The sequence below is a fragment of the Mizuhopecten yessoensis genome, unplaced genomic scaffold, assembly GCF_002113885.1.
Source record: "Mizuhopecten yessoensis strain PY_sf001 unplaced genomic scaffold, ASM211388v2 scaffold2041, whole genome shotgun sequence".
NCBI lineage: Eukaryota > Metazoa > Mollusca > Bivalvia > Pectinida > Pectinidae > Mizuhopecten > Mizuhopecten yessoensis.
The window spans coordinates 338,680-366,197 of record NW_018404348.1 but is presented as its reverse complement, the minus strand read 5'-3'; the positions used below and the strand labels follow the sequence as shown (position 1 = coordinate 366,197).

Below are 27,518 nucleotides of genomic sequence, written 5' to 3'. Positions count from 1 at the left end.
TCATCTACTATACCATACAGACTTCTAAGTTTGGCGATCAACTGTGCGGGTGTCGCATTAGCTCCTAGCCGCATGACTACTCTGGCTGCAGTTCCCTTCAGAGATCTTAGGATAGACTGCCCAATGACATCCTGCGACTTACCTGTGTCAATCAGACATCACACTTCGTATTTCCATAAATCGAAAGTAGCCTCACCCCTTCCTTGATCTCCAGAAAATAACGGTAACTTGTAGAATCTCGTGTCCAGAGTGCCTGTGGTAGAACCAATACTCTGAGAAACAACATTTCCACTTACCCCTTGTCCAACCATAGATGGATCAGCAGTGTCCAATCCTCCTGTTGAATTAAGAAAATCCATCATCTGACTCCTTAACTTAACTAAGCTATCACCTTTAGGTCTAGCACCCATTTGAGAAAACAACTTAGACACATCCTCTACAGAGTCCGCTTCCTCTTGTGGAAGTATCGCTTCCGCCTGCGATAGTTTTTCTTTGGAATCAGTCATCACAAACCCTGTATCACAATAAACACAACAAAACACAAAATAAAATATTCAAGCCAACCAACAAAGTTCATCTATGTGTTCTCACCAGACACAGAACAAGTATTTTACTCTTGTTCTCATAGATATATACACTTACAAATCAAATAAAACCAGCCAGCTCTGCCACATCTACCGTCAATGAATTGAATAACAAACTTGAAATAGAACTATGTAAATCCTACGAAGAATGATATTCGGTCGCGTTCAGCCAAAATACACACGAAAATATCAATCCGATTAGCGACAAATAGCATCTAACACACCATCATTCATTCAACATAAATACAGAAAGATCCACATAGAACGTGTAACAAAGAACAACATCAACTGCGACCAAGTATGTACCCACAAAATAAATCGATCCATTTGAATAAATACTTAAGTTATCCTACATGTTAACTTTCGAAACAGAAGAAAAAATGAAAACAAAAATCTAGGTAAATTTATCAATTATCAATGACAACAGAAATTTAACACTATAAGACAAATTAAGCCAAAATTAAGTAAAAAAATAAAACAGACAATTTTCAAAAGAAATAAATTCCAAAAAAAAACACGAAGCCAAATTAAATACACGTGATTCCTCTGAAGCAAAGTATATTTCCGACAAACACGTATAAATTAATTTAAAGACACGAGAATTTTTTTTACACAATTTGTATTCACAAAATCCAAGAAAAGTCAATATGTACTAAACAAAATCAAAAATGAAAGCTCAATATGAAAACAATCAAGATAATCAAAGTTAAAGAAAAGAAAAAAAAAATCAATCAAAACATATCAATAAAGCATGAGAGTGAAATCAAAAATCAATTCAAACTAGAAATATATTGAAGCGAACAAAAAAAATGAATAACTGAAAAATACAATTAAATCACTCAATTACTTTCTACTACAATAACTCAATACAAATATAAATGTTTGTTGATAACAAATATTAAATAATACTGGTTTTTTTTCTAAAATGTCACCGGAAGTTGACAGCGTACCGGAAGTACGAAAATACCGGAAGTACCAAATTGTTTACCGGAAGTTCATATTATTTACCGGAAATGCAAAGAAAAATACCGGAAGTACAAAATATAATACCGGAAGTTCACAATATTAAACGGAAATGCAAAGAAAAATACCGGAATTTCAAAAGACAATACCGAACGAAGTTATTAGACAAATATCACAAAAATATATCAGAACAATTATGAAATGAATAAGCTAAATCAAGTTTCACCATTAACAGTTCATGTTTCACGAAAGAAAATGATATATAGTAAAATGGGTGAAAAGTCAATGGTACACAAATGTCATTTACAGTGTACGGTCAGCAAAGGTCCAGTTCTTCTCCGGTCCAATAACGTATAGAATCAACTGCGCACATTGCAGTCGCGTGATACACAAAACACTCGTTGATCAAGGTCGTCCGAAAGTCGTTCGAGCGTACGTGCGTGCCTCTCTTGTATACATCCTGCATTCACATACAGACGAAATCCATCCCGTCATCAGGTGGAATATGTCACTCAGGTGAATTTTCCAGTCCGGTCTACATTTACGGTCGGTAGATATCCATCCCGTCAAGCGTGTCGGCGGGGACACTCTAGTTGGCTCTAGTGCCCGCTACCTCTTTTAGTTCCTATGCTGGCTAGGTAAAGATATAGGTGTAAGTACAAGATGTTCGCTGTGATCGCTCTGGCCGCTCTGTTCAAAGTGACCAGTGCACCAGGTAAATTACCGTACATTCAACACTAGGAATTCTATACATAGACAATACGTACTGGACAAACAGGTTTACAACACATTACATCACATTCGCTCAGTACCTTACTCGCATTTACGCGTGCTATTTCCGCGCGCGCTAAAAGTTTTGCCGCAATGCGTGACGTACAAAATTACATGAAAGGCTGATTTCCGTTACATACGAACGCGTATAGCGATAATGTAAATACCAAATATATTAAAAGTAATAATGACAAATATTGACACTACTACATTTATATAATTGATTTCTAGATTATTCAGAGATTAAAACATATCATCAACATACTTTTCACGTTATATTACATAGTTTACTCCTGTCGTTAAGTCGTTCCTGATTAAGAACGATAAACAAATTATTGCTTACTTACAAAATTTAGAAAATAGCCTTTATTGAAATGATCAACTGTGTATTTTATAGGTTAGATTGAGGAATTTTTCTTTCTTTTCTTATACATTTTTACTAGATTTGATTATGTTGTCCTGGAACTACATCACCGCTGTAACACTTGTGATAATATGGTGAATATTGATATCATAATTTTACTCGGGAGACGGATTTATGTGTAATTTAATTGTCTCCGAATTATTTTTTGTTATTGACATGAACGCAGTTCATCAATGTTAAGAAAACACCAAAAAAAAAATGTTTAAAGGACAATGGACGCATTAGTTATAGGCATACGTATGAATCGTTAAAGTACACACAAATGGACATGAACTATATTCAAAAGTACATTGTTTTTACTAAAATGGTAATTTATTGTTCATTTCTAGTAAACTACTAATTAATTGATTACTGTTATGTTTTGTTTCCAGGACTAGTAGCGTTGAACAACAATGACAGTACAACTGTGGGTGGTGTGACCGCTTCTATAGCATCGACCTTAAACGTGCTGAACACGCTGGATTCAGACAAAGACATCTCCACACAGCTGGTAAGCTTTAGTCTCTTCAACAATGAAGTAAAGCTATTATTTAGTTAGTTTCTTTACATGGTATGTACATATATCTATTGATAGAACTGGTCTGTTTAATAATATAAAAGATCAATGAATAAATCGAATAAAATGGTACAAGCTCAAACGACTGCTTTCAAATTAAGCTTGAACGCAACCATGCACCATGTCTGCACAGAGAGGATCAAATATGTATGGCGATATCAAGTCAATGCTGATGTTGCTTTAACGTCAAAGCGACCATGATTGTTGTTCTTGTGCTTTTGTCACCTCTTGCAGTATTCAGTTGCTACAAAGAAGGTTTTCGTCAGTTTCTTTACAAAATAACATAACAACCTCTCAGTGGAGTGGACGCATTTTGTTTTAAAATTCAACTTAAGATCGACGTTATATGAATTGGAGATATATATAAATATATATAGCGATAAACGGTTTTAAATGTCCATGGGACGGTAAAAATGTAAATAAAACAAATCATGATGACTACATATACGTGATCTGTTATAGCCATACTGATCCGCTATAGCCGACAAATCGGTAGGCCTTGTTTTCCGTATTTCGTTGCGTAGATATCACTGGAGAGGTAATTAGGGTTAGGAGAGGTAATTAGGGTTAGGGTTAGGGTTAGGGTTAGGGTTAGGGTTAACCCTAACCCTAACCCTAACCCTAATGTACTTTCTAAAAATATATGATGTCTATATAATGTCTAAATATATGAAAAGGGTTCTGAAAAAATCGTGTGTAGCAATTTTATGCAAAGAGATCCGCTACTGCCGCATCCTCGATATCCAGGAGTTACGCTTCCTTTCGCTCTCTGTAGAGAGCGTAGGTGATCGTAACCCCTAGAAATCGAGGATGCTACTGCCGTAACGACTGTATAATCCGCTAGCGCTTTTGCCCATCTTGAGGCTCTTCAGGCGATTTGAATTTATTTGTGACGTCATAAATTGAGTACACATACTGAAGACGTCAAAAACAATGACGTCATAAACAAAGTACACATAATGCGGACGTCTAGAAATTGCGAAAATTTATTTTGCAAGTCTAAATTTGATGAGAAAATAAATGTAAATTACAGCGTGACAAAGTGTATGAAACTGAGATATGGAACATGAAGCATCATTGTTGAATGTAACTCGTTTGTTTTTAAGAATGATAAAACATTTGAAATGAGATGTAATATGAATTGAAAATCAAAAAATGTTATATATGCTGTAATTTGTAAGAGATGCTCTGAATTTTACATAGGTCAAACTGGAAATGAACTACGTCAAAGAATGGCTGTCCATCGTCAACAAACCAAAACTGATAGTTTACGAAATTTATAAGTTAACAAACATTTTCATCATTATTCAAATGATCAGTTTTTAGTTTTACCAATTTATCAAATGAACGCATGGGATACTATTGCAAGAGAGTTAAAAGAGGACTTGTTTATTAAAATTCTAAAACAGGGCCTGAACGCGAGAAATTTCGAGCACCTCTTATAAGTTTACAAATTCCGTATGTTTAATATGTTCGGATGAACTAAGTATTTGGCTTCGAGATTCATTTTTACTATAAGATGTTTTAAACTTTTACTATTGAACAATGTCTTCATTTAAGCATTTGTAATATGCTCCGTTTCTTTTTCCAAATATTTCATTGACGCATTTAATGCAAGTACATTCATGTAATCTTTTTAAGACGTCGCAATTTCACAAATAAATTCAAATCACATGAAGAGCCCCAAGAAGGGCGAAAGTGCTAGCGGATTACAATCTACGTGTTTTGTTTTATATATATATATATATCTACTGACAAATGTGAGAGTTTGTTAGCTGGGTCATTGTCACTCAATGTTCGCAGTAAAATATAGCCAAAATTGGGACTGTTATTCAATAGTATCGAAATTTGAAAGTAGACACCAACTTCTGTCACAACCTTACATGACCACCCGATACCCGATACACGGCAGTTCTCGGGTCATTGATATATATATAAAAAAGCTACAAACATTAACACTGAAGCAAGTTTATTCAAAGCGTAACCAAACGAAAACTGATATTTGAAAACGACTGATGAGAGCCAAAAACCAAGCTTATAGAGTAAAACCAAGATACGGGAAAATAGATTTTAAATTGTTATGAAACACTGCAGTGTACCGTCGGCTGGGCAGTGCGGCCTTGTAAAACACTGTAGCGTACCCTCGTCCAGACAGATATGAATTGAGGAACACTGTAGCGTACCCTCGTCCAGACAGATATTAATTGAGGATCACCGTAGCGTACCCTCGTCCAGACAGATATGAATTGAGGAACACTGTAGCGTACCCTCGTCCATACACATATGAATTGTGGAACACTGTAGCGTTCCCTCGTCCATACACATATGAATTGAGGATCACTGTAGCATACCCACGTCCAGACAGATATGAATTGAGGAACACTGTAGCGTATCCTCGTCCATACACATATGAATTGTGGAACACTGTAGCGTTCCCTCGTCCATACACATATGAATTGTGGAACACTGTAGCGTTCCCTCGTCCAATCAGTCATGACTTTCGGAACACTGAAGTGTGCCCTCGTACAAACAGTTATGACTTTCGGAACACTGAAGTGTGCCCTCGTACAAACAGTTATGACCTTTGACACTGAAGTGTGCCCTCGTAAAGACAGCAATGACTTGTTAAACGCTGTGTTGTACAGTTATAAAATGCTGAATGGTACCTTTATCCAGACAAGTACTCACTTTTAAATCATTGGAATGGTGTACCGTTGTTTTTGATAATGATGCTGAAATATTTTGTTGCGACAGTAACATTTTGTAAATCAACAATGTGTTTTCTCTTCATTACAGGAACTTGTTGCCGAGATTATGGAGAACAATGTCCGAGTTGCTACCTCACTGAACGCCTCACCGCAACAAATTAAGGAAATTACAGAAGGTTAAAAAAAAGGCATACGTTATTAATTATTTGAAAATGAGTGTGTTGATCATGTGACACGGTTATCGGTTAGTTTATAAACATTGTGGCTTACAGATAATGAAACTTTATTTTCATTTCGGCATATTAAAGATCAACGAAGCAGGTATCTTTATTTTATGTAGTTTGTTTTATCTTATAAGAGGATTTATTTTGATATATAGACAGGTGTATATGCCGTGAAAAATCTAGGCAGTTCTCTAGTAAAGAGGAAATAAACATGGGGGAATTAAAAAAACGACATGAGACAATATGGAGATGGCTGTCAATTTTGGCTTTTAATCTGCCTTCCTCACACAACTTACTTTCTATGCTTTCAGAAATATTAAAACTGACAGATACAGTATCAACATTTTCAAACAAGTGTACAAGAACCTGTACGGTACGTAACCTTTGTCACACAATTGTACGGGAACGTTTAAGGTATGTTAACTTTGGCACACAATTGTACGGGAACGTTTAACGTATGTTAACTTTGTCATACAATTGTACGGGAACGTTTAAGGTTTGTTAACTTTCTCACACAATTGTACGGGAACGTTTAACGTATGTTAACTTTGTCATACAATTGTACGGGAACGTTTAAGGTTTGTTACCTTTGCACACAATTGTACGGAAACGTTTAAGTTATGTTAACTTTGTCACACAATTGTTCGGGGACGTTTAAGGTATGTTAACTTTGGCACACAATTGTACGGGAACGTTTAAGTTTTGTTAACTTTGTCACACAATTGTTCGGGGACGTTTAAGGTATGTTAACTTTGGCACACAATTGTACGGGAACGTTTAACGTATGTTAACTTTGTCATACAATTGTACGGGAACGTTTAAGGAATGTTAACTTTGTCACACAATTGTACGGGATCGTTTAAGGTATGTTAACTTTGTCACACAATTGTACGGGAACGTTTAAGGAATGTTAACTTTGTCACACAATTGTTCGGGAACGTTTAAGGTATGTTAACTTTGTCACACAATTGTACGGGAACGTTAAAGGTATGTTAAGTTTGTCACACAATTGTACGGGAACGTTTAAGGTTTGTTAACTTTGTCACACAATTGTACGGAAACGTTTAAGGTATGTTAACTTTGTCACACAATTGTACGGGAACGTTTAACGTATGTTAACTTTGTCATACAATTGTACGGGAACGTTTAAGTTTTGTTAACTTTGTCACACAATTGTACGGAAACGTTTAAGGTATGTTAACTTTGTCACACAATTGTACGGGAACGTTTAAGGTTTGTTAACTTTCTCACACAATTGTACGGGAACGTTAAAGGTATGTTAAGTTTGTCACACAATTGTACGGGAACGTTTAAGGTATGTTAACTTTGTCACACAATTTTACGGGAACGTTTAAGGTATATTAACTTTGTCACACAATTGTTCGGGAAAGTTTAAGGTACGTAAACTTTGTCACACAGTTGTACGAGTATGTTAACTTTGTCACATAATTGTACAGGAACGTTTTAGGTATGTCAACTTTTTCACACAAGTGTACAGGAACGTTCAAGGTATGTTAACTTTGTCACATTGAAAAGGGCAAAGAAGTATATGCTTTGCATACACGTGCACTATAATTTTATCATGTATGTTAAATTTGTCATATTAAAAAGTCCAGGTTAATTGTGTAATACACCTGTACAACACTAAATCAGATATGTCATCCTTGCTTAATGGTAAATCCTTATTTAAATGAATTTAATTTTTGTGGCTATTAAACCTGAAATTGCAGCCGGATTTCATTTCCATATTAAGATTGTAAGAATGACATTATGTGTAAACACCCTGTAATGTATCTGTATTGTATGACGTTATGTGTAAACACGCTGTAATGTATCTGTATTGTATGACGTTATGTGTAAACACCCTGTAATGTATATGTATTGTATGACGTTATGTGTAAACACCCTGTAATGTATCTGTTTTGTATGACGTTATGTGTAAACACCCTGTAATGTATCTGTATTGTATGACATTATGTGTGTAAACACCCTGTAATGTATCTGTATTGTATGACATTATGTGTAAACACCCTGTAATGTATCTGTATTATATGACGTTATGTGTAATCACCCTATAATGTATCTGTATTGTATGGCGTTATGTGTAAACACCCTTTAATGTATCTGTATGGTATGATGTTATGTGTAAACGCCCTGTAATGTATCTGTATTGTATGATGTTATGTGTAAACACCCTGTAATGTATCTGTATTGCATGGCGTTATGTGTAAACTCCCTGTAATGTATCTGTATTGTATGACGTTATGTGTGAACACCCTATAATGTATCTGTATTATTTGACGTTATGTGTAATCACCCTGTAATGTATCTGTATTGTATGACATTATGTGTGTAAACACCCTGTAATGTATCTGTATTGTATGACATTATGTGTAAACACCCTGTAATGTATTTGTATTGTATGACGTTATGTGTAAACACCCTGTAATTTATCTGTTTTGTATGACGTTATGTGTAAACACCCAGTAATGTATCTGTATTGTATGACGTTATGTGTAATCACCCCATAATGTATCTGTATTGTATGACGTTATGTGTAATCACCCCATAATGTATCTGTATTGTATGACGTTATGTGTAATCACCCCATAATGTATCTGTATTGTATGACGTTATGTGTAATCACCCCATAATGTATCTGTATTGTATGACGTTATGTGTAATCACCCCATAATGTATCTGTATTGTATGACGTTATGTGTAAACCCCCTGTAATGTATCTGTATTATATGACGTTATGTGTAATCACCCTATAATGTATCTGTATTGTATGGCGTTATGTGTAAACACCCTTTAATGTATCTGTATGGTATGATGTTATGTGTAAACGCCCTGTAATGTATCTGTATTGTATGATGTTATGTGTAAACACCCTGTAATGTATCTGTATTATATGACGTTATGTGTAAACACCCTATAATGTATCTGTATGGTATGATGTTATGTGTAAACACCCTGTAATGTATCTGTATGGTATGTCGTTATGTGTAAACACCCTGTAATGTATCTGTATTTTATGACGTTATGTGTAATCACCCTATAATGTATCTGTATTATTTGACGTTATGTGTAATCACCCTGTAATGTATCTGTATTGTATGACATTATGTGTAAACACCCTGTAATGTATCTGTATTTTATGACGTTATGTGTAATCACCCTATAATGTATCTGTATTATTTGACGTTATGTGTAATCACCCTGTAATGTATCTGTATTGTATGACATTATGTGTAAACACCCTGTAATGTATTTGTATTGTATGACGTTATGTGTAAACACCCTGTAATTTATCTGTTTTGTATGACGTTATGTGTAAACACCCAGTAATGTATCTGTATTGTATGACGTTATGTGTAATCACCCCATAATGTATCTGTATTGTATGACGTTATGTGTAAACTCCCTGTAATGTATCTGTATTGTATGACGTTATGTGTAAACACCCTGTAATGTATCTGTATTGTATGGCGTTATGTGTATACACCCTGTAATGTATCTGTATTGCATGGCGTTATGTGTAAACACCCTGTAATGTATCTGTATTGCATGGCGTTATGTGTAAACACCCTGTAATTTATCTGTATTGTATGACGTTATGTGTAACACCCTGTAATGTATCTGTATTGTATGCCGTTATGTGTAAACACCCTGTAACGTATCTGTATTGTATGGCGTTATGTGTATACCCCCTGTAATGTATCTGTATTGCATGGCGTTATGTGTAAACACCCTGTAATGTATCTGTATTGTATGGCGCTATGTGTAAACACCCTGTAATGTATCTTTATTGTATGACGTTATGTGTAAACACCATGTAATGTATCTGTATGGTATGACGTTATGTGGAAACACCCTGTAATTTATCTGTATTGTATGACGTTATGTGTAAACGCCCTGTAATGTATCTGTATTGTATGACGTTGTGTGTAAACACCCTGTAATGTATCTGTATTGTATGCCGTTATGTGTAAACACCCTGTAACGTATCTGTATTGTATGGCGTTATGTGTATACACCCTGTAATGTATCTGTATTGTATGCCGTTATGTGTAAACACCCTGTAACGTATCTGTATTGTATGGCGTTATGTGTAACCACCCTGTAATGTATCTGTATTGTATGGCGTTTTGTGTATACACCCTGTAATGTATCTGTATGGTATGACGTTACGTGTAAACACCCTGTAATGAATCTTTATTACATACTCACTAATAAATATGTTTTTTTTGTGTATTCGATCCGACACAATTGCTCTAACCCACATCAGCCATCGCCGTATCACACCCAAAAACCCGTATCAGCGCGCAAAACCTGTATCACACCCTTTTGGGACATCTGTATTATATGACGTTATGTGTAAACACCCTATAATGTATCTGTATGGTATGATGTTATGTGTAAACACCCTGTAATGTATATGTATTGTATGACGTTATGTGTAAACACCATGTAATGTATCTGTATGGTATGACGTTACGTGTAAACACCCTGTAATGAATCTTTATTACATACTTACTAATAAATATGTTTTTTTTGTGTATTCGATACGACACAATTGCTCTAACCCACATCAGCCCTCGCCGTATCACACCCAAAAACCCGTATCAGCCCGCAAAACCTGTATCACACCCTTTTGGGACATTTTTTGGAACAACAGGCGTGTATTAATAAATTGTTTGGAACCTTGTTTTTATTTAGGTGGCGTCTGGAAGTTTCTCGAAGGCAGAGACTAGCACACTGTCTATGATACAGAACGTATTGGACACCGACGGGGAATTTGATAAGTCACATACCAACATACACGCCAATGGTAAAAGTGATAAAGGAGATGACCTTCCGTCGACCTTGTCGACTGATATCGGTGACGTCACTCTACCTATGTGGGGAACACTCCAGAAAACTCTTGCGCAGGAGAAGGTCAAAGTAGTGGTAAGTTTTCAGCAATCTAGCTATTCTATCTAATCTAAAGTAATGGAATAATGGAAATTAAAACTCATCTTATTTAGTCATTCATTTAGTAATTAGCATTAACTTTTTAGCTGATTTAACTGGTGCGCTGAGCACTTCGTGATACAAATCCCAGTTTGTGTTGTGTATTTCTCAATATGCAATGGTAATCTTAGTCCTTAGAACTTGGCACGTTTATAAAATATAAAATGTTAGTTTTCTTATGATTTCACGATTGCAGGGGTATCATCTGTTTCTGGGGTGTTTTTTAAGTTGTTACTGATTGATTGAAATCTATGTCCGCAAATTCATTTCGTTGGAGAACGTTGGAGTTCATATTTTATGGGGTTAATATATTGACCAATCGTAGATTTGTCCAAAATATCTGCAGTCTAATCAGATTATTCAAGAAAGGTGACATTATACTTGTTCTGCCCTTTAATTATTTCCATTTAGACGCGATGACGTACATATGATATATGTGTGTTTTGTACTGTCGTTACTTTCTACTGTCAAAAAGAATATATTTAGATTCCGTTCTTCTTTTATATCTTTCTTTTCATCCAGGACACTATCCTGTTCATACTATCTCTATTGCTTATTCGCCAGGTGCTGATTTACAAGGACAACCCCTACCAGACTCGGAGTTCTGATGTAACTATCAACACAGGCGTGGTGACATTTGGAATGTTCTATAGCAACAAAACAGGTGTCGCTTACGTCGATCAGGAGGACCCAATAGCCATGAGTATTCCTGAGAACACGGTGTCTGGTTCAGAGGATTCACAGACAACGGCTACACAATGGCAGCCCGCCCAGGAGCTCCAATCTGAAAAGGGATCTTATTTGACTGTAGTAACCTTCACCCCTGAGCGAAGCGCTGCTAACGTGTTGTTGCGGCTTCCAGAAACAGGACAGTGTGTTGTTTACGGTCGGGAACACGGACAGAAGCCATCGGCCACTCAATACGACTTCTATGTAAAAACCAAAGGCAGAAACCGAGTAACAAAATACAGACCATTTGGTCTGCAGCACTCCTTCCTCGATGGCGTCCTAGCTCTGTCTGTGGAGGGTGGACTAGACACCGGTACTCTTGTTCTTCTCACACAGTGTCAGGGTGAGCCTCACAATGTATATATATATATATATATATATATATTGGTCAAAGAAGTAATATAGACGGTAAAATCCCAAATAACACTGTATCCTAATGGATGGATGTCCGTAGGATACGAATTACTTAAAATATTATATGGGGTAAAGAAGTAATTCCAACAGTGTGGACAAGTAAACACTGTTGGAATTACTTCTTTGGCCCATATATATATATATATTTCTCCCACACCTGACAGATTTATCTCCCGTTTTGCCGGTGCTAGATTTATCTGTCTCCGCCCTAGGGTTGAGACGGGGGGATACCCCTATTCATAACAATGGCATGACGTCACTTCAACAATACAATGACGTCACGTCAACAATCCATCAACAAATTGCCTGTATGTGTTTTGGGTCCATGTTTACCTTTATTTCACATTAAAATACTGTTAGATATGGGAGAAAATTAATCAATCGCTACTGGTTGGGTAAGATAGAGAAATCTCAACCCTCGGACTAAGTCTCGTTCTGGACAAAAAATCTTAGTCCTCGGGTTGAGATTTCTCTACCTTACACAACCAGTAGCGATAGATTCTATTAATATATATGGGGCAAAGAAGTAATTCCAGCAGTGTGGACAAGTTTAGGGATTTTACCGTCTATATTACTTCTTTGACCCATATATATATAAAGAAAAATTCTCAACAACGAGTCTTTAGTACTTGCATATCTTTTAGGAGATTCTTCAGACTGTTTATTTGAAGTATTGACGTCATAAACTATGACGTCACATAATAGTTCGCTATAACGACGTACGCCATATACGTACCCGCCATAACGATATCACAGCAAAATAAATATATTAATTATAGTCTTAAGGCAAAGAGTATATATATATATATTTTAAATCGCTTGTCGAAAAACATTTCCGTTAAACGATAGCAACGTTTCCCTTTTAGAAAAATGTGTCATACTATTTTGAGAAATTTAAAAGTTTATGATTCTGATTGTACTTTAACCCACAAGAACTTGACAAACAAAACAAAAACAAATTATGACGGAATACATGTTTATTCTTTATACACTTCAAATTGGCAACATGTCAGATACTATGGTGGCTCAAAGATTTTCGTATTGCAATATTAATGCATTAAGCAATACTTGTCTTTTTTGTTTTTGATTAAAAACATTTTATTTGAAAGTTTTCATTATAAGTCGCTAAATTTCCTAGATTTTCATATGGAACGGAAATATATATTTTTTATGCATTTTTCATATGTCTTGACCTTGTCCTCTATATATATTACACGGGAGTAATTTGTCATTTCGTGTTAGAATTCTATCAAGATCCATTGAGGCATACTCCCATATGCATCTATAGGACAATATTTGATCCTTAAATATGCATCTCTCCACATTATTATACAAGGTTGTACATAGTCGATCGATGTCTTACTGCAACAAGTCAAATGTTTTCTTGAAATTAAAGCATACCGTTGAAATATGTAGTTTGGTGTAACAGTCTGCCTTCGTATTTCAACTTTCGGTGACAGTTTATCATTAAAAGTTTCAACGAAAATAAACAGATCTTTTTATATCACAAGCAATGACAAAATGTTAGGTCATTAAATCAAAACTAGTTTATTCGCGAACTACAAGGTATATTATAACTTAACTTCAAACATGACTGTAAGCAACCAAGCCAGATTTCACTTGCAACGTTCATATCACAATACGATGGAAGATGCTGTGTAATTCAGTTTATAGACATTCATATTTTCTAACTTTGATAATCGTATTGTAGTTGCTGTCACCTCAAACGTTGTGAAAAGGAATGCGCGTAAGTATAATTTAGCCATGTTAACAAAGTCACGATCTGTAATTCCATATGAAAAAAATCGCGTTCAGTAATTTAGTAGAAGCAAAGTCATGTCGTGTAAACAAATTCACGTTCTGTAATTTACGTTGAGAAAAATCGACATTACCGCGACAAAGACAACAATATCCCCAAAACAACACTGTATATATACTGTATACCGGTATTTTTTCCTGCAGTATAGTTTCCCCCTTTTCGCCCTCCGCAACGAGGGACACTATATCAAAACAGCGATCATTTGTAAACAATATATCATACATAATAATCATATGTGAAGGGGCGATTTAATATGGGGTGAAAAAGTAGTTTACCGTCGCAGGGCGAACATTTCCCGGTTAAAATATTAGCATTGTTACTTTGACAACCCTGATCTACCTGACACCACACTATACAACACTGATCTACCTGACACCACACTATACAACACTGATCTACCTGACAGTATATTGTTTTCTCTGATGCAGCTCAGACACCGACACAGAAGGTTGTGGGTGTTGATCTACGCTACTTTGACCCAGTTTCGCTGACCTGGGAAAAAAACCATGCACTCAAGGTATAAACTTTAGCATATTTCCTGAAATCAAACTTGATTTAACGGATGCCATTTTTTTTAAAAAATTTCTTAAACTCAGTATTTGCTCAATATGCCTATCATAGGGTTGTGTGGTATAAAGCGTAACTAAACCTTTATTGATACAGTAGTACATTGTGACTTTTACAATATCTCATTTAAATATATAAATGAAGCTTCATCAGAACAAATAGTATAGGAGTTGACGTGCGAGTCTTATGAGCTTACATATTACATATGTACAATTCTTATTTTTCATGTCTGAATAGTTGGTGCTTATACCGAGCAATTTCATCATCGTGCTTATTTATACTTGTTATATTTATTATTGCTTTGTATGTTTTTTTAGTTCTATGATTGACTTTTCCCAGGCTGTGTGATTCAAATATTTACATCTATTATCCACTCTCAACTCGTATACCTCATTCAAATATCTTTCTCACTAACAGTAATAAATTACATCTTACTCGCTACCTGGACATATTGTTTCATTCTCTTCCACTCTCTCTTTTGTGTTCAGTGCTGGTGGTGAGTTAATCACTGTTGTTAAATTTTGTAAGTCCATATCTGTAAATGATAGTTATTTACGCTCATTTTAATTTTAATAGTAACGTATGGTTATTTATATGATAATTGAATATCCCGAGTGGTCGGGCCAATCCCTACCGACACAGACGTACCCATAGAAATGTTAGAATGGATAACGGATGTAATTATATAACCTATAGTACTGGTACTGAATTAAATAAACATCTCATATATTATTCATATATTAAATATTCTTACGTTTTCTATGTTTTTGGAAGAATCTTCAAAATTCCAGTGGTCACACTCACTTACATTCTCTGTAGCTCTGGTACAATCCTAGAAAGTCCATTATAACGATAAGCTACTTTCTCTGTAGCTCTGGTACAATCCTAGAAAGTCCATTATTACGATACGCTACTTTCTCTGTAGCTCTAGTACAATCCTAGAAAGTCCATTATTACGATAAGCTACTTTCTCTGTAGCTCTGATACAATCCTAGAAATTCCATTATTACGATAAGCTACTTTCTCTGTAGCTCTGGTACAATCCTAGAAAGTCCATTATTACGATAAGCTACTTTCTCTGTAGCTCTGGTACAATCCTAGAAAGTCCATGGTTACGATCAGCTACTTTCTCTGCGCCTTTCGAATAATCGAAGGCTCTGCACGCGCCACCTTGAGGATAAGACACGTAGTCTAGTTTGATCCTTGAATTGACACCAAATGATTCGCGCGGCAGGACAACAGTTAAGTTGTGTATAACTTGACCGATAGAACTTTTAAGTAATCCTTACGAAGGCTTCAGTTTAAGTTTGTGGATGCCTTTATAGCAATGTTGTCTCGTTTAAAGCATCATTTTAGAAATCAGGCTTACTATTAAAACTGGCGTTATTAAAACATTCCTCTTCATCATTTAAGTTTTATTTGTTTAACTTTACTTTTAGATAAAATCAGGTCGAACTGGACGAGTGAATTTTGAGTCCAACTTTTTCGGCTCCTTCTCAGCAAGTACCCTACTAATAACTCCAAGCCCCATCGCGTTTGAAGCTATTTTCCTAAACTTTGAAGAGAGGCTGGCTTCCACACCGCACGTGCTAGTCACAATAATAGCTGTTCTCCTGCTATTCTTGTTGCTCTCCCTTCTGCTTCGGCGGCTGGATAGGAAGGATGCAGAACTGGTATGTTCAAAATGATTATTATTTTTTTACGTTTTCTCTTCAGAATTGAAATGCTAATGCTATTTCATCATATATTCAGTTTGTTTGGACACAAAAAATAATAGAGCAAACAGGCTCTTTTTTCGCCTATTCTCATTTTACTACTCATCAACATTGTTCAAACTATGATCATTGCAGTGGGATTATCTCCCCTTGATAGACAATAAACCTGGGACGATTTTCCTGTATTATTTTGCGGTGTCGACCGGACTGAGGTCATCCAAACATTTGACAGCAACAGTATACATCAACATCATAGGGGAGTTTGGAGAGTCTGGACCACGCATCCTCCTAGACGGCCGACGTCAGGTGAGTCACAAATTTCTTAGTATCAAACAGGAAAACAGAATAGCCGAATGTCAACAGTTAAGGAAATAATCGAAAATCGACATGGAAAGGCAACAGCAGGACACAAGGAGACTATGATAAAAGAAGAAATTATCCATGATAACTAGAGGCGTATGTAAGATGTAACCACCCAATAACCAGGTAGGTACATGTACCTTGCAGTATAAAGGGGGAAAAGTCTATCACATAGTTCCAAAATTAGCCTTACGTCGGGGATTAAATAGTCCTCACCCTTATGTCACGTTCGTACATACATACATGGATGTAACATAAGTGTGAGGACAATTCAATTAAGGAATGATTTTTATTTTTTCAACATTTATGACCTCATAAATGTTGAAAAAATAAATATCATTCCTTATATTTACATTGACGAATCCTTTCAGTGGATCGATATAACAACGAATTAAACAAATAAACAGGGTTTGTTCCTGCTTATACACGGGTGCAACGCAGTGGCGAGAACAGTGTTTTTTCGCGGGGAAATGTGACACTATCGTGAGAGATCTTAGCAACCGTCAACAACAATAACACAACAAAATGTAGTTCCATATTCAATGTTTATTTGTAGCACAGGACACGTAAATACGTGGATATTTCACAAAGCACAGTTCAATATTATTTTAAGATGTAAGAATTAAGCATCTAGGTCGGTCGTTCCGAGTGAGTAGTTTTTGTAGTGTATTACTACGCAGTGTGATCAGGTTACTATCAGTTTCCACGTGCTGAGATTCTATGAACACCTGTGTTATGCATTTATGAATGTAATTTTTGTCAATGGGTCTAAGCATACAGAATGTAAATATTCAATGATGAAGGGCTAAGCCCGAAAGCTTGTATGTAGAGTGACTATTGCTATGTATGAAGGAAAGTTACCAAACTTTTGTTTATTTCTTACGCGTCGTCCTTTTAAACCTAAAGCTATTGAAAAATTGAAGGATATCATTAGCTTTGTCACCAAGCATTTGCTGGAAGGTCGGCATACGATGATTAATCACTGATTGGGTGCTTGCATCCAGATCAACACGAATGATATATAAATTGATAGAACATGTTAAATAAACTTTGATTTAGTTTAGTTTAACTGAATGATCACCATAACACAGGCAGAATATGCAAAAGATTATTCTGGTAAATGATTGATCTCAGCGTGAGGAAAACCTAAGCAAGGGTCGTTTTATTGATATATTACTGTACATTCTTTTTAACCATACTATAAACCATGACCTTCATAATGTCGAGGACATTGGTTCCTGTTGGGTGTACATGTAACGTCATATATACGTGTACTGTTCAGATACATATTCGTTCCACTCAAATTTTAGCGCATTATCGAATCTTAACAGATAACGATAATCTGCACACCCCCAATATCTGCAAAAAAAGCTATAAACAAAACTTGAACCAGTGAAATCATAATTAAGCGTAATATTTCAAAAGCAAAAAGGGCTAAAATAGGATTATCGCCCAAAAAAAAATGTACGCTTACGAGTGATTATATTTTTTGTAGAATTTTAGGCGCGGAACGACTTCACACTTTGTTATGACGACAGAGAATTATCTTGGTCCGCTTCAATCCGTACAGATCTGGCACGACAACGTTGGGAGGTCACGAAGATGGCTCCTCAGTAAAATAATTGTCTGTGACGGCATGGACAACGAGAGGTATGATAAACGGTTGTTGTTGTTGAAACTATGATTTCGATAACGTTGTGTACATTTCGTTGCAGGGTTGTTTTGTCAAACTAAGAAAGAGCTTAAAGATTAAAAAAAAGGATTATACAAAATAAGTTTATTTTTTATATAATTCAAATAAAAAAAAGTATTGTAGTGCTTTTTTATTGAATAGTATATCATCAACAACCTAGTAAATCTATATTATCTTGTGCATGTTTGTAAGAAGAAGGTGTGGATAAGTTGTAAAACTTGTATACAATATTTGAGCAATAACGGTTTCGGAGAAACTTAACGATGTGGAAATAGTGAAGTAATCTCTGACGCCATTTCTTGACATGTTTGTATGCTTCAAAGTTTTGAAAATTGAAGAAAAATAGAAATAAAATTATTTTTAAAAATCTTCATTATTTCTAAACATTGTCAACTTACATTATATGGATATATACCTTTCGAACAGGTATGTTTTCGGATGTGGTAAATGGCTATCCTTGGATACGGACGATGCATTGACATTCCGGACTCTACATATGATTGATGAGGCACTAGTTGACATGGACGCCGTCTTTGTTGACGTTAGCACGCGCTATATGTTCGATGATAACCTGTGGTTCTCTCTCCCAAAGCGTCCCAGCTTCAGTCGGTTTACTCGGGTGCAGAGGCTCTGGCTCCTTGCCGCCATTTTGTTTCTGTCCATGATAACATCCGCCATGTTTTTTCGGTCGCCAGGAGAAGAGGGTCGATCCGTTACTATAGGACCAATCAGATTAAATTACAAACAGATATATGTCGGATTTAGTTCCTTTGTTATTACAATATTACCTTCTTTGGCAGTGGTTTATATGTTTAAGTATAGAAAATGTAAAAACGAAATGAGCCGCCCTAATCGGTATCTGAAAAGCAAGGAGAATTACTTACCTTGGTGGGTAATTTTTATAGCCTATGGCCTAATTCTGTTGAGTATTGCCGCTGCAGCATTTTTCACAATGTTGTATTCATTGGAATGGGGACCAGACACAACTTTAGATTGGATGATGTCATTTTTCATTGGGATTCTACAGAGTATATTCATCATGGAGCCATGCAAGGTAGGCAAATCAGCTTTACCATGCCATCAGTGAAATATATAATGACAGATGCTAAATAGTGTAAAGCGACATTTTACTACGTATCACTTAACTTGGGACATCAAGAAATATTTCAACTGTGAAAAAAATGAATTCTTGATTTCAAGATATAGAGGTTACACAAGTCAACGAGTGGTTGTTGAATATGGTATTTATTTCACTTGAGTTAGTTTATTTTCAAAAGTTACAAAAGACACGAGCTTTAGCGATTGTTTTTCTGTAACTTTTGACAATTAACTAACGAGAGTGAAATAAATACCACACTCAACAACCACGAGTCGTGTGATCTGTTTCTACCACAATCTCATGATCAATTGGAAATAACACACACACATGTGTTTGTTGACAAGGCTGGCGTAGTGATATGACCCATATGTAAAAAGTCACTCATTAATATTCAAAAATGATTTTTTGTTTTACAAATTTAATTATTGTCAAAATTATTGTTTCGGCAACAACCTCATGAAAAAAATTTAGATGAACGACTTTAAATATTGAGAGTAGCAGTATTGCATTTATTTATATAAATTAATCACGGACTATATGCGCGTAAGCATATCGTGCGAAGTCTGCGTCCCGCCAAGTGATGAACTCACCGTAACTCACCGTTGTAGACCAACTTATCGCTGTCAATATCCAAAACCATAGGCCTACGTTTCTTCGTGACGGTTCTATGGTTGACGTTTATAGTGAAAGTTCAGCCATAGTCAGACCGTCTAAATAGCGATAACGGGACGTTGGGAGAACGAAATATTTCCCGACACTAGCTGTGACAGATCTTGTTTTGGTTTCACGACCTGGACATGTACACGCGACGGTGTGACGTCGAAACGATATCGAGCGCCTGTAGCAATTTTGCCTGAAACTAGCGATCACATATTTAAGTATCATCGTTTAATATTGCCTTAATAACTCCCCTTTTCGCATAACCTCACAAAGGTGGCAAAAAGCACGTGGAAAAAGTCTTCCCGGTCAAAGTTCATCTTCTTGACCAATCAAAACTCTTGAAGGTCATATACCACGTGTGGTATATAACTCATATTTATCTAACAGTCTGCGTTTTTATACAATGATCTGAGAGTGGAATAACACAGCGTATTGTGGTAGAAACATGTATATTGCATGTTAATGGCGATGATTGAAAGGAAAATACGCTTTTTGTAGAAACCCATTTTCGTCTATACTGGAGGATTTCTCTGAATTGTGATTATTACAAAAAACAGCTAAGATTAACCCTTGAACATGTTATATTCATTACATGACGCAACTGGATCTTTGATGCAAATGTAAAGCTTTTGTTTGTATAAAAAAATGGAAATGGAATGGGATTCAATACCTCGTTTGCAGGGATATATTTAAAGAAGGGGAAACAAGTAAAACAAACTGTTATAAACTTCAATTATATTTTTTTGTCCCAAAATTTTGGTTGAATTTACTTCAAAAAACGCAGCTTTTTCTCGGTTCCTTTTTTTAAACATGCTGACCAATCAATATCCTTGACTTATTTTTTGCAAGCTGGTGATATAAAATGGACTGTCACAGCTAAATAGCCGTGATGTTTCATGAAAAGATGTATGAATTGTTTATTATCACATTAAAACTTCGTCTAAGATACCTTGATCGAAAACGAGTTCGCTCTATATTTTATATCTATTGTGTCCCCAATCTCTGATGTTATTTCTATCCTAGGCGGCATGTATGGCTATTGTTATGACGATGCTGTGTACAGGTGCGGCCCAGAGAACTATGACAGAAATACCATCCTCCGATAACATCCGGGTCACCTACGGTAGGTCTGATATGATCTTTCACTGTATTTACATCACTCTTAACGCGTGGAAGCAATACATAAAGCCGTCCTCAGAAAGCATATTGATCACTCAATGGAGCTATTGTCTAGACGAAGTAGCAAATGCTACCTTAGCCTAAACAATCACGGAGGCTTTTACATGGAAAATAACAGAGACACCTCCTTTCCTTAAACATAAAATATAACTTATAATCAAAGTTTTATGGTCGCCATAACTATCTCATTTGGATTTTTTCTATTTTCTTAGTGCGATAGGAATACTGCAGTTTTTTATTGTTCTTATTAGTGTGTTCAATAAGATTCATCAGTTTGGAAATATGTGATATCAAAGTTTTACTTTCTACACAAACAATGTACGTATTAAACGTGTCGCAACGTTTCAATACCCTTAAGCTTTGGTCCCTTTGTCAAGCTATGACTGACTGAGCGAGAGATTTGTATTTTTTACCTGAACAACGATGTGACGAAATTGTATATTTTTCTCAATAGTGTGATTTGTTGTTTTGTTGTCGCTACCCCTGGTCTGCCTTTGAGAATATGGCATTACTTGAATATAACAATATTTACATAGCGCGTGTTGTCGATAAAGTGGAAAAACTTATTCTTCCGAAAGATAGTTCTTATTTTCCTCATAATTAATCATGAATGTTCTAGGTAAATAAACATTATAACCAATCTTCGGGCATAATTTGGGCATATTTTCCTCTACATTTATTTTTTGTTATTTTTGTGTGGATAAAGGCGTGTAGAGACATAAACCAGTGAGCGTAAAACATGTTCCCCAAATATTGATATCCTGCTATGTCCAATGCATTAGGATTGAGGAAACTTTGAGTGGATAAATGGAACATACGGCATAGAGGAAACCGATCTTTCCTCAGTCTCAGGTCAGCCTTTTTTTACACACAAACCGCACAACCAACAGTAAACGATGACGGTAAGGAAATAATCATACGTTTGGGCGTGCAGATTATAAGGTATTCATTTCATTTCAACAAATGTTATTGCACACAAATATGCAAAGGGATAGGGCATCAGGCAAAGGCTATATAAGCCTTCTCCTTACAACTTCGGTATGTTATATGTACAGTCATTGAAATCATCAAACAAACATATAAACAATTCATACGGTGTGTCTCCATGTCCCCACCGTACAGGGTATAGTTATGATTAATCATAAACAAATCTTTTAGTGTTGATAATGTACTCTGATATACATTATAGTACAAATGCATTGATTTCTTCATCACATTCATGACATCCATGAAATAATGTGTTTATATTAAAATGGTCATGGGTTATATTTTGGTTCATCAGCTGATTTCTAAGTGTCAATCGAGAATGGTTGAACAGAGGATAGATAAAAAAATAATGTTCCGCAATAAGGTATTCATCACACATTGCTCTATACTTACAGATAACTGGTATCTTGATACGTCCGATGTTATTTCGCCTAAGGACACACAGAAGGCTGACCTAGACAAGAGACGTCGGAGATGTCGTCTCGACAAACGTCTCAACAGCGTCCTCCTCGGCTGGCTCTCACATCTCCTTTACATTCTCGTTGTTGCCGTTATTTGCTCTCACAACCACACGACGAGAGCTTACCACCAAAATGTCGCGCTTGGCAAAAAAGTTCATTCTGACCAATCTGTAAGTTCTTTATTTGAATCACCTACATTTTTCTGTTAAGAAAGCTTGAATAGTCCTTAAAGTTGTTGACCCAAAAGGATACATAGAATCTTTGTTTTCAGCGAGCTACATATCAGGTAGCAGAGAGAGGGTTGTTATTCAAGAAATAATGGGATGCTATTATTACACTGAATAATAGTAATGTCAAAGCAAAATAGTCGGGTAGAATGAAACCCATGTTTTCCATGTGGTAAAGGACTGGTCGAGGCGTGACATTGAACAGTCCATTCTCTCAAAACAAGTCTTCCTTTGTTCATATTGTATTCTTGGTTTCATCGTTTTAAAGTTAAGTGATATATTTGGTTAACATTCTTTTTTTTTCAGTTTTCTCATACTAAAGTATTAACTATCCCTGTTCCACTGTGGGCAAAAAACTAGACAGTTCCACTTAAGTTTTCGTATCTTCGGTTACCTCCCCTTCTTTTTGCTTTGGAAGTACAATGATCGAATTACCGAAAGCAGTTTACACTCAGAGCCCTGTTGTAAATTATTCTTTGTTCATTTTATCACTATTATTTTCTTTAAATTTCGCAAGATATGAATTTCTTTCCAGAAATAATTTGTCAAAAACTACAGGCATGCCTAGAAAAAAAGTTTCCAGTAAATGGTTACATTTTTTGATCAACCACCGCACGTGCCGGACCTAAACTTTGTTATTTGATATTTGAGTTTGCCTTTGATGAACATTACCTTGTTATTCAACGTAATCGTTATTTCAGAATGGACTGTAGATTTGTAAACTATATATTCCATCGGTCATACATGTGTTAAACTGATGTATATGTTTATAAGAATATTATTCCCGGGCCAGATATTAACGACATTCTGGTGCTGTGCACACTATACTACAGTGTAACAGTGAGAATAATAGATGATGTCACAAATGTGTATAATTTAGTACTTTACCTAAGCTTCACTAGTATGTGCATAATCTGACTTTCACTTTCTATTTTCGCAGCCGAAATCAGTGGCGGAGGTTTGGAAATGGCTAGAAACGTCACTTGTGGACCAGTTGTTTCCTTTTAAATATTATAATGGCGACATAATGACGTCATATGTACAACAGTCAGCTGACCAGTTTTACCGCCTCGGTCTAGTCAGACTCCGACAGACGCGTGTTCAAAGTACGTTATACGATAGTGCAGTAATAAAATAGTTTACAGCATCAACAGTTTATATGTTCTATAACATTTTAGGAGGCACGGTAGTCTAGTGGTAGGACGCCGGGCTCGTGACCGAAGGGTTGCGAGGTCGAGTCACGGCACGGCACTGTGTTGTATCTTTGAGCAAGATACTTTACTCCGCTTGTTCCAGTCTACTCAGCTGTAAATCAGTACGTGGTTGGGCAGTGCTAGAATTAGAGAATGCTAGCTGTGAGCGCCGAAATGGCAGCACCGGCTGTTTGCTCTCCAGGAAGTTGAGAATGAAGTTGCAAAGGCCCTTAAACCACGGATAATAATTTGTGAACCGCTTTGAGACGACCTACGAACTAGGTTGTGATAAAGCGGCATATAAGAACCGCGAATTATTATTTTTATTATTATTATTATTATTAATGTTTCCTGTCTTGTTTTTCTTATTAGGTTCATGCGATATACCAAGTGCAATGCGACCCTGGGTGAATAAATGTGTACCGGAAATGACGTCAGAGACTGAAGATCGGACTAGTTATTGTATTAATTGGGCGACATACTACCCGTCGTGTTTTAACGAAACGGACGAAGATCACTACGCCTACACGTACAAGACAGCATCAGAGACAGAGTCCCTTTACCATGTAGGAATGGTGGGGGATTACGAAGGAGGGGGTTATCTTAGAGATATAGGTCCTTCGCACGAGCTCGCGCGCAACAATATTGACCGCCTACGTCAACAGACCTGGATTGACGACAAGACACGTGCACTTTTTGTTGACGTGGTTTTTCTTAACGGAGACACTATGCTCTTTAGTCACGTCAAGGTTGTGTTCGAGTTCCCTCCTTTTGGAGGGGTCTTCATGACATTCCGCTCAACCACCTCCAATTTGTACCCATATGTTGGTTCACTTGATTATTTGGTCCTCATTTTCCAGATAACTTTTATAGTGATAGTGTGTGTAAGAATTGTCCTAGTAATTAGATCCGTCATCAAGACCAAATGTTCCTGTCTGACATATTTAAGTACTTGGTTTGGACTCCTGGAGATCACCTTATCTGTGGCAGCTATATCCGTCTATATACTCAGGATTGACCATACTATCGAGGCAATAGAGAGGGTATTCAATGATATCGGTGAGTATATATTCAGTACTAGTACACAGTAGATGTTGTACACACTAATTAACTAGATAGTATGGATGCTATGTCTGATATCGGTCGGTATATATTTAGTACTAGTACACAGTAGATGTTGTACACATTAATTAACTAGATAGTATGGATGCTATGTCTGATATCGGTGGGTTTATATTTAGTACTAGTACACAGTAGATGTTGTACACATTAATTAACTAGATAGTATGGATGCTATGTCTGATATCGGTGGGTATATATTTAGTACTAGTACACAGTAGATGTTGTACACATTAATTAACTAGATAGTATGGATGATATGTCTGATATCGGTGGGTATATATTTAGTACTAGTACACAGTAGATGTTGTACACATTAATTAACTAGATAGTATGGATGCTATGTCTGATATCGGTGGGTATATATTTAGTACTAGTACACAGTAGATGTTGTACACATTAATTAACTAGATAGTATGGATGATATGTCTGATATCGGTGGGTATATATTTAGTACTAGTACACAGTAGATGTTGTACACATTAATTAACTAGATAGTATGGATGCTATGTCTGATATCGGTGGGTATATATTTAGTACTAGTACACAGTAGATGTTGTACACATTAATTAACTAGATAGTATGGATGCTATGTCTGATATCGGTGGGTATATATTTAGTACTAGTACACAGTAGATGTTGTACACATTAATTAACTAGATAGTATGGATGCTATGTCTGATATCGGTGGGTATATATTTAGTACTAGTACACAGTAGATGTTGTACACATTAATTAACTAGATAGTATGGATGCTATGTCTGATATCGGTGGGTATATATTTAGTACTAGTACACAGTAGATGTTGTACACATTAATTAACTAGATAGTATGGATGCTATGTCTGATATCGGTGGGTATATATTTAGTACTAGTACACAGTAGATGTTGTACACATTAATTAACTAGATAGTATGGATGCTATGTCTGATATCGGTGGGTATATATTTAGTACTAGTACACAGTAGATGTTGTACACATTAATTAACTAGATAGTATGGATGCTATGTCTGATATCGGTGGGTATATATTTAGTACTAGTACACAGTAGATGTTGTACACATAAATTAACTAGATAGTATGGATGCTATGTCTGATATCGGTGGGTATATATTTAGTACTAGTACACAGTAGATGTTGTACACATTAATTAACTAGATAGTATGGATGCTATGTCTGATATCGGTGGGTATATATTTAGTACTAGTACACAGTAGATGTTGTACACATTAATTAACTAGATAGTATGGATGCTATGTCTGATATCGGTGGGTATATATTTAGTACTAGTACACAGTAGATGTTGTACACATTAATTAACTAGATAGTATGGATGCTATGTCTGATATCGGTGGGTATATATTTAGTACTAGTACACAGTAGATGTTGTACACATTAATTAACTAGATAGTATGGATGCTATGTCTGATATCGGTGGGTATATATTTAGTACTAGTACACAGTAGATGTTGTACACATTAATTAACTAGATAGTATGGATGCTATGTCTGATATCGGTGGGTATATATTTAGTACTAGTACACAGTAGATGTTGTACACATTAATTAACTAGATAGTATGGATGCTATGTCTGATATCGGTGGGTATATATTTAGTACTAGTACACAGTAGATGTTGTACACATTAATTAACTAGATAGTATGGATGCTATGTCTGATATCGGTGGGTATATATTTAGTACTAGTACACAGTAGATGTTGTACACATTAATTAACTAGATAGTATGGATGCTATGTCTGATATCGGTGGGTATATATTTAGTACTAGTACACAGTAGATGTTGTACACATTAATTAACTAGATAGTATGGATGCTATGTCTGATATCGGTGGGTATATATTTAGTACTAGTACACAGTAGATGTTGTACACATTAATTAACTAGATAGTATGGATGCTATGTCTGATATCGGTGGGTATATATTTAGTACTAGTACACAGTAGATGTTGTACACATTAATTAACTAGATAGTATGGATGCTATGTCTGATATCGGTGGGTATATATTTAGTACTAGTACACAGTAGATG

At 35.9% G+C, this 27,518-nt stretch overlaps 1 protein-coding gene across 1 annotated transcript in view; it reads left to right on the top strand.

The window, feature by feature from the left end:
- Nucleotides 1-27,518, top strand: part of LOC110444438 (location of vulva defective 1-like) — a 58,136-nt gene that overhangs the window by 17,252 nt on the left and 13,366 nt on the right. The window contains exons 6-20 of the mRNA XM_021488819.1: nucleotides 3,114-3,232; nucleotides 6,095-6,182; nucleotides 6,542-6,603; nucleotides 10,953-11,183; nucleotides 11,811-12,318; nucleotides 14,101-14,136; nucleotides 14,637-14,725; nucleotides 16,215-16,448; nucleotides 16,626-16,796; nucleotides 18,346-18,500; nucleotides 18,970-19,597; nucleotides 21,326-21,425; nucleotides 22,864-23,099; nucleotides 24,097-24,262; nucleotides 24,722-25,408. Coding sequence (XP_021344494.1) covers nucleotides 3,114-3,232; nucleotides 6,095-6,182; nucleotides 6,542-6,603; nucleotides 10,953-11,183; nucleotides 11,811-12,318; nucleotides 14,101-14,136; nucleotides 14,637-14,725; nucleotides 16,215-16,448; nucleotides 16,626-16,796; nucleotides 18,346-18,500; nucleotides 18,970-19,597; nucleotides 21,326-21,425; nucleotides 22,864-23,099; nucleotides 24,097-24,262; nucleotides 24,722-25,408 — 3,510 coding nt within the window. The remainder of the gene's footprint in view (nucleotides 1-3,113; nucleotides 3,233-6,094; nucleotides 6,183-6,541; nucleotides 6,604-10,952; nucleotides 11,184-11,810; nucleotides 12,319-14,100; nucleotides 14,137-14,636; nucleotides 14,726-16,214; nucleotides 16,449-16,625; nucleotides 16,797-18,345; nucleotides 18,501-18,969; nucleotides 19,598-21,325; nucleotides 21,426-22,863; nucleotides 23,100-24,096; nucleotides 24,263-24,721; nucleotides 25,409-27,518) is intronic.